Source organism: Oncorhynchus tshawytscha, linkage group LG25, assembly GCF_018296145.1.
Source record: "Oncorhynchus tshawytscha isolate Ot180627B linkage group LG25, Otsh_v2.0, whole genome shotgun sequence".
In the NCBI taxonomy this organism is placed as follows: Eukaryota; Metazoa; Chordata; class Actinopteri; order Salmoniformes; family Salmonidae; genus Oncorhynchus; species Oncorhynchus tshawytscha.
Window position 1 is genome coordinate 21,495,797 of NC_056453.1, and position 10,055 is coordinate 21,505,851.

Sequence of the window (10,055 nt, forward strand, 5' to 3'; positions counted from 1 at the left end):
CACACACACACACACACACACACACACACACATCATCCCTCATCAAGACTACCGACACACACACACACACACACACACACACACACACACACACACACATCATCCCTCATCAAGACTACACACACACACACACACACACATCATCCCTCATCAAGACTACCACACACACACACACATCATCCCTCATCAAGACTACCACACACACACACACATCATCCCTCATCAAGACTACCGACACACACACACACACACATCATCCCTCATCAAGACTACCACACACACACACACACACACATCATCCCTCATCAAGACTACCGACACACACACACACACACATCATCCCTCATCAAGACTACCGACACACACACACACACACATCCCTCATCAAGACTACCGACACACACACACACACACATCATCCCTCATCAAGACTACCGACACACACACACACACACACATCATCCCTCATCAAGACTACCGACACACACACATCATCCCTCATCAAGACTACCGACACACACACACACACACACATCATCCCTCATCAAGACTACCGACACACACACACACACACCTCATCCCTCATCAAGACTACACACACACACCATCCCTCATCAAGACTACCACACACACACACACACACACACACACACACACATCATCCCTCATCAAGACTACCGACACACACACATCATCCCTCATCAAGACTACCGACACACACACACATCATCCCTCATCGAGACTACCGACACACACACACATCATCCCTCATCGAGACTACCGACACACACACACATCATCCCTCATCGAGACTACCGACACACACACACATCATCCCTCATCGAGACTACCGACACACACACACATCATCCCTCATCGAGACTACCCACACACACACATCATCCCTCACACACACACACACACATCATCCCTCATCGAGACTACCGACACACACACACACACATCATCCCTCATCAAGACTACCGACACACACACACACACACATCATCCCTCATCAAGACTACCACACACACACACACACACACACACATCATCCCTCATCAAGACTACCGACACACACACACACACACACACACACACACACATCATCACTCGAGGCTACACACACACACACACACACACACACACACACACACACACACACACACACACACACACACACACACACCATCACTCGAGGCTACCTACACACACACACACACACACACATCATCACTCGAGGCTACACACATCATCACTCGAGGCTACCTACACACACACACACACACACACATCATCACTCGAGGCTACCTACACACACACACACACACACACACATCATCACTCGAGGCTACCTACACACACACACACACACACACACACACATCATCACTCGAGGCTACCTACACACACACACACACACACACACACACACACATCATCACTCGAGGCTACCTACACACACACACACACACACACACATCATCACTCGAGGCTACCTACACACACACACACACACACACACACATCATCACTCGAGGCTACCTACACACACACACACACACACACATCATCATCACTCGAGGCTACCTACACACACACACACACACACACACATCATCACTCGAGGCTACCTACACACACACACACACACACACACACACACACACACATCATCCCTCGAGGCTACCTACACACACACACACACACACACATCATCCTCGAGGCTACCTACACACACACACACACACACACATCATCATCCCTCGAGGCTACCTACACACACACACACACACACACACACACACACATCATCCCTCGAGGCTACCTACACACACACACACACACACACACACACATCATCCCTCGAGGCTACCTACACACACACACACACACACACACACACACACACACACACACACACACACACACACACACATCATCCCTCGAGGCTACCTACACACACACACACACACACACACATCATCCCTCATCAAGACTACTACACACACACACACACACACATCATCCCTCATCAAGACTACCACACACACACACACACACATCATCCCTCATCAAGACTACCACACACACACACACACACACACATCATCCCTCATCAAGACTACCGACACACACACACACACACATCATCCCTCATCAAGACTACCGACACACACACACACACACACATCATCCCTCATCAAGACTACCGACACACACACACACACACATCATCCTCTCGAGGCTACCACACACACACACACATCATCCCTCATCAAGCTACCTACCACACACACACACACACACACACACACATCATCCTCATCAAGACTACCTACACACACACACACACACACACACACATCATCCCTCATCAAGACTACACACACACACACACACACACACATCATCCCTCAAGACTACCTACACACACACACACACACACATCATCCATCATCGAGGCTACCTACACACACACACACACACACACATCATCCCTCGAGGCTACCTACACACACACACACACATCATCCCTTGAGGCTACCTACACACACACACACACACACACACACACACACACACACACATCATCCCTCGAGGCTACCTACACACACACACACACACACACATCATCCCTCGAGGCTACCTACACACACACACACACACACACACACACATCATCCCTCGAGGCTACCTACACACACACACACACACACACACACACACACATCATCCCTCGAGGCTACCTACACACACACACACACACATCCCTCAGGCTACCTACACACACACACACACATCATCCCTCGAGGCTACCTACACACACACACACACATCATCCCTCGAGGCTACCTACACACACACACACACATCATCCTCAGGCACACACACACACACACATCATCCCTCGAGGCTACCTACACACACACACACACACACATCATCCCTCGAGGCTACCTACACACACACACACACACATCATCCCTCAGGCTACACACACACACACACACACATCATCCCTCGAGGCTACCTACACACACACACACACACATCATCCTCGAGGCTACCTACACACACACACACACACATCATCCCTCGAGGCTACCTACACACACACACACACACATCATCCCTCGAGGCTACCTACACACACCGCCCCTCGAGGCTACCCACGCACCATCACTTCTCCTTCACATATCCCCCTCTACCACATAAGTCATCCCTAACCCATGTCCGTCTGTTCCCTCCTGCAGATTGACGGCTCCACCCTCCGTACCATCTGTATGCAGCATGGCCCCCTGCTGACCTTTCACCTCGGCCTGACCCAGGGCAGTGCTCTGATTCGCTACAGCACCCCACAGGAAGCAGCAAAGGCCCAGAGCGCACTACACATGTAAGCCCCTCCTCTCAGCTTGTCAATCAGCCTCAATGGTGTAGTTTTGTAGATCAGGGCTTCTCAAACTTTTTCACTCAGGGTGCCCCCCCTTTCAGCATTGGGGGAAACACCCAACCCCCCCACATCTATTTCTATGGGCACAAGCACTGTTCATGACAAGCTATTCAGACCCCTGTTTTGGTGGAGGGAATGTTCATGGTTTAAAGATTATTTCCTGCAGTTGTATACATTTTGTCATGTCTAATGTGTGTTCATTTGATAGTTGTAATTTTATTGTCACTCAAATATCTATGGCCTAAAAAATCAAACATTCGCTAACATGGGCTAGTTGATCTAGACATGTAAGGTATGCAATGACTAATGCACGCCCCACAGTTTGGAGCCACTGCTGTAGATGAACAATCTCCAGCTCCATAGATGGACATACCATAGACTGAAAATCAAGGACATTCCATGCTGGCTGTCTGGTGGGCATGGAACACACTCATTTCGTAGGAATGGGCTGGGGAAAACCTGCTTAGACTTAATGGCGATTACTATAATAAAAAGTGAACACTAATAGATAATAGCCGGTGAACACAAAACTAACATTCAATCACTCCTTACTCTCTCCTCTCTCTCTCCAGGTGTGTCCTGGGCAATACCACCATCTTGGCCAAGTTTGTGAGCGAAGAGGAGGTTGCTCGCTATTTTGCACATTCCCAGGCGGGAGGGGCAGGGTCCAGCGGAGCAGCCGGGGCCCCAGGGTCCAGCGGAGGCCAGGGAGGCCCCACAGGGACAGGTGCCATGGGGGCCAACAGCAGCGGGGAGAGGGAACGAGACAGAACCAGAGAAGGAGAGGGATCTGCCCCTGGAGGAGGAGGTAACGGAGGGGAGGAGGCAGCTCGGGGCCCGTCAGCTCTGGCTGGCAGAGTTTAGACGGTACAGGAGGCTCCCTGGATCCTACCCCCACCCAGGGGCCCGGCCTGAGTATGTTTGCCCAGTGGAGCAGCAACGGTTCTGGGGGAGGAGGGGTGGCTGGGGGTGTAGAGCCCGGCAGACAGGGTTTGTGGGGAGGGATGGGGGGTGGAGGGTACCCCAGCAGTAGTATGTGGGGGTCCCCTGCCATGGAGGATCGACACCAGATGGGGAGTCCTGCTGCTTTGCTGCCTGGAGACCTGCTCGGAGGAGGGGCTGATTCTATCTGAATGACCACACCTAATACATGAACGCATACATTACGAAAAAACATGCACTTACACAAGTTCTACCACACACACCCAGTGGCCAGTATATTAGGTACATTCATCTAGTACCGGGTCAAACCCCCCTTTGGCTCCAGAATTCTTCGGGGCATGGAAACGTTGCTCAATTGGTATCTAGGGACCTAACGTGTGCCAGGAAAACATTCCCCCACCATTACACCACCAGCCTGTACTGTTGACACCAGGCAGGATGGGGCCATGGACTCATGCTGCTTACACCAGATCCTGACTGCCCTCAGAATGACACAACAGGAACCAGGATTCGTTGGACCAGGCAATTGTCCAGTGTTGGTGACCGTGTGTCCACTGGAGCCGCTTCTTCTTGTTTTTAGCTGATAGGAGTGGAAACCCAGTGCGGTAGTCTGATGCAATATCCCATCAGTGACAAGGACCAACGAGTTGTGTGTTCCGAGATGCCGTTCTGCACACCACTGTTGTACTGCTCCATTATTTCCCTGTTTATGGCCAGCCTGTTAGCTTGCACTTTTCTTGCCATTCTCCTTCGACCTCTCATCAATGAGCTGTTTTCACCCACAGGACTGCTGCTGACTGGATGTTTTTAGTTTGTCGCTCCATTCTCACTAAACCCTAGACAGTGTTATGCGTGAAAAGTACAGGAGGCTTCTGAGAGACTGGAACCGGTACGCCTAGCACCGACAATCATACCACGCTCAGTCGCTAAGGTCACTTGTTTTTCCCATTCTAGCGTTCAATCGAACAGTAACTGGAATGCCTTGATGCCCGTCTGCCTGCTATATATAGCCACGGCCACGTGACTTACTGTCTGTAGGAGCGAGCCCTTTTCGGGAACGAGCTGGTGTAACTTATAAACTGGCCACTGAGTGTGCATATACGTTAACACACCGATGAAATGAGTTCATACTACACTGGTTACAAACATGCAGGTCCACTGACGGTAACTGTCACACATTATGTCACGAATAGACGGTGACATGCCAACACTACCCGCACACAAAATCTTACACACACACACATACATTCGCACACCTTTTACCTTTAAATGAAGACTTCAGCAAGACTTGAACAGACAGAGGTGGAATCTGTTGGACTGACAGACTCACCTGGATGACTCCTCTTTCTACACCCATGTAATACAAAAACAGAACTCACACTGAGCATACTGAGCCCCTATCACTCAGGCATGCCCTGTAGAGGAACTAACAACGTGACAACACATGGAGGTCTTCCTATGTGATGTGTAACAACTTATTACAACAACTCTGTACTACACAAACCTACAGGACGTTACAGCGCCGGGCCAGTTGGGCTTACAGTACCTACCTGACCCAACCCGTTCTGACATTGGGAATCACCTTCTCTCTATTTCTCACCAGTTACACACTGCTCTGATGGTTAACAAGCAAACATGTATCTTCTTGTATGTCATTTTTTTCCTGTTTGTAAAAAAAAAGAAAAGTGGAACAATCCAAGATGTCTTTTCTTTTTGTTTTTCCTTCAAAATGCTGACCTCGTTATATAGTTGTTCTTACTCAATCAAGTTGGTTATTATGTCATGATGATCACTTATTACTAGCTGTACAATGTTCCCTCCTGCCTGCCTGTGTGAATGTGCTAGGCATGACGGTATGTTGATGATGATATTGTGAGGCTGTGGGCGCGGTCCACAGCTAAGGAGAAGCGATGCAACAACCAACGGTTGCGTGCCACGTCATCGACTGACAAATTGCTATAACCAATGATGTGGTTAGCTGATACAACGCCTGAATAGGTATTTTAAGTAAGGTCTGTCTTCAGCAACGTCTAAGCATAGGAACGCGCCCTGTGTCTGTCGTTGCCGTGGTGAATGTGTTTTTGTCAAAGAGATTCATTCATGATTAACAAGTGGATTCATGATTAACAAGCGAGTGATTGTGAGAGATAGTGTGTGTGTGTCTGCAAACACTTGGTAGGCGGACATTTTTTACATCAGGTGTTCCGTGTGTATGTACTTGATGCAGGTGTGTGTGTGGAAAGTTCAAGAACATAGGCACTAATGCATATTTCTCTTAAGTTGTGGTTTTAGCAGAAATATTATTTTTTTTGTCTGAATTGCAGTAATATTTTTTTTAAAGAAGCAAACAACTGAAGGCAATTATATTAAGATGCCAAAACCTACCATACCAAGCTGAGCTGGAGCGGTGTTTTGCAAACACGTTAAAGTTACCAATTGTTTTATTTTTTTGTTGTGTATCAATTTAAATTAAGGCGGGCTTTATCACTCCTGTTCAGGTTCTTTTTGTTTGTTTTCAGATTTGACAAAGGAGATAATTAATTTAAGCAAACACAATAAAGGTTGAATTCAACTCTTCGGGTGTCATTGTGTTACATTTTAAAACCACAACGCTACCTCAGTGAGTCTGACACATACCCCTCATCTTCACAACTTTTTTTCAATGACTTGCCCATGATAATTGACCATCCATTGTTATACCTAGAAGTTGAGCTTCCTCAACTTGCTCAATGTTCACACCCTTTATGTACAACTCCAGTTGAGGTTTAGGCCTTTTAAGAAAGTTTGAACCAAATACAATGCTATTAGTTTTAGATGTGTTTATTATTAATCACCCATTCTGATGATGACTGTAACTCCTTATTTAGAATTTAAGGGATCTCACTGGCTTTGGATGCTGACATGGAGAGTGTGGAATCATCTGCATACATTGTAATTTTAGCTTTGTAAGACTAGTGGCAAATCATTAGTAAAATATAGAGGAGTAGGTCCAGGACAACTGCCCTGAGGGACAACGCACTGTACATATCTGATGTTAGAGAAGATTCCATTGGAGAACACTCTGGGTTCTGTTGGATAAATAACTCTCCAACCAGTTCTCACAGTTAATTGGCATGAATAATTTTACAAATCATTCCAGTGTTGTGCGTGAAAAGTACAGGAGGCTTCTGAGAGACTGGAACCGGTACGCCTAGCACCGACAATCATACCATGCTCAGTCGCTAAGGTCACTTGTTTTGCCCATTCTAGCGTTCAATCGAACAGTAACTGGAATGCCTTGATGCCCGTCTGCCTGCTATATATAGCCACGGCCACGTGACTTACTGTCTGTAGGAGCGAGCCCTTTTTCGGGAACGAGCTGGTGTAACTAATAAACTGGCCACTGAGTGTGCATATACGTTAACATAACTCTCCAACCGGTTCTCACAGTTAATTGGCATGAATCATTTTACAATTCCAGTGTCGCATTTGGATTCACCTCCTCATACACATCAGACCAACATGTTCAACAAGAGAGTCCTGGGAAAACATTTTGTGTGGTCTCTTATAAATGACTTTAGGCCCAACCTTTGGCACTTTGGCTTTCCTTGTTATTGCCACAATAGTATGGTCACTACAGCCAATGGGAACTTTGCTTTGGAGCAAAGCTCTGCAGCATTAGTGAAGATATGATCAATACAAGCGGGTGTCACAGATCCAACACTATTGGTTTACACTCTAGTTGGTTGAGTGATATCCTGGCTCATATTACAGGCATCAGTCACAGTTAGAGGCTTCCTCTTGAGAGGACAGCTAGTTGCTAACCAGTCAATGTTCAGGTCACCCAGAAAATAGACCTCTAACATTACACACACTATCAAGCATTGGACACATATTATCCAAATACAAATTATCCAACCTCAGGAGGCTAAAGAAATTTGGTTTAACACCTAAAACCCTCTCAAACTTTAACAGATGCACAATTGAGAGCATCCTGTCGGGCTGTATCATCGCCTGGTACGGCAACTGCACAGCCCACAACCGTAAAGCTCTCCAGAGGATGGTGCGATCTGCCCTCCTGAACACCTACAGCGCACGATGCTATTGGAAGGCCAAAAAGATCATCAAGGACAACAACCACCCACCCGAGCCACTGCCTGTTCACTCCGCTATCATCCAGAAGGCGAGGTCAGTACAGGTGCATCAAAGCTGGGACCGAAAGACTGGAAAAACAGCTTCTATCTCAAGGCCATCGGACTGCCAAACAGCCATCACTAGCACATCAGAGGCGGCTGCCTATAGACATAGATTAAAACTTTCAGAAATGGATCACTAGCCACTAATAATGTTTCCGTATCGAGCATTACTCATCTCATATGTATAAACTGCACTCTACACAATGCTACGGTTTCTTAGTCACTTTAATTGTGTGTAAATATTGCATCACCCATCTCATATGTATATACTGTACTCTATACTATGCCACTGTATCTTAGTCCAATGCCTCTCTGACATATATGTATATATTCTTAATTCATTTCTACTTAGATTTGTGTGTATTGGGTATATGTTGTGAAACTGTTAGATATTACTTGTTAGATATTACTGCACTGTCGGAGCTAGAAGCACAAGCATTTCGCTACACCCACAAACATGTATGTGACCAATACATTTGATTTGATATTGATACCTTTAGCATTTGGTGGCCTATAATGGCACCCCTAAAGAAGAGGCTTTAGACGAGGCAGGTGAACTTGCAACCACAACACTTCCAAATCATTTGACATGAGATCCTCTAAACCTTTACAGGAATAATGCTCTGAACATATACAGGCATTCCTGTATCTTCTGTAGATGTTATATCCCTGTATTGCTACTGCTGTATCGTCAAAGGAATTATCAAAGTGAGTTTGAGATGGCCAGTATAGGAATGATATGTGATGTTAGCAAGTTATTGATTTCATGAACCTTTATTTCAAAGGCTACTTTTTATTAATATGGACTTTTCTTAGACCTTTCCTGGGTAGCTTATCAGTGAAAAGAAAATAAGTAAAATAACAATTTAAACGTTGTTTAACTAACAGTCAGTCAATCAGGCACTTGTGAGTGTCAGTTGGTGTGTGTGTGTGTGTGTGTGTGTGATGGGTTGAAGCTACTGACCCAAAAGTTTGGCTCTCACTCCTCCCAGGCTTTTGCGAGGAAGGGTGGACAATGAGCTTGTCGTAGCGGGTGTAAGTAAGCAATGTCCCCACGCTCTCTGGCAGCTTTCATAGCTGGGATAAGTTCTTTCCACTTCTGGCGCACAGCTTCAGAGAAGTCCTCGTTGAGTAAGATGTTGGTCCCTCAAGTTCTTGGTTCTCTCCAGAACAGCCATCTTGACCTTGAACCTGAGGAACTTGACCACTATCAGCCTGGGTCTGTCACCTGGGCTGGTTACAGGTTTTCCAGACCTGTGTGCACACTCCACCTCAATCTTCCTATGATCCATCTGCAGCTTTTTGGTGAAATATTTTCTCACTTTCTCCTCGGACTCCGTCCAGGTCTCATGTGGAGACTCTGGTATGTCATCCACAACAGTGTTATTCCTCCTGGATTGTCCCTCTATAGTCTGTTTTCACAGTCATCTGTAATAGAATCCCACAGAAAATGTTCCCATTTGGTTTTTTTCCGCCATTCAATT

General features: G+C 46.7%; 1 protein-coding gene across 1 annotated transcript in view; it reads left to right on the forward strand.

Moving 5' to 3' along the window:
- The window catches only part of tnrc6ba (trinucleotide repeat containing adaptor 6Ba), a 43,546-nt gene extending 36,578 nt beyond the window's left edge, over nt 1–6,968 (forward strand). The window contains 2 exon segments of the mRNA XM_042306308.1: nt 3,258–3,397; nt 4,027–6,968. Of these exon segments, the coding sequence (XP_042162242.1) occupies nt 3,258–3,397; nt 4,027–4,318 (432 nt within the window). The 3' untranslated portion in view covers nt 4,319–6,968.
- The last annotated feature ends 3,087 nt before the right edge of the window (nt 6,969–10,055 follow it).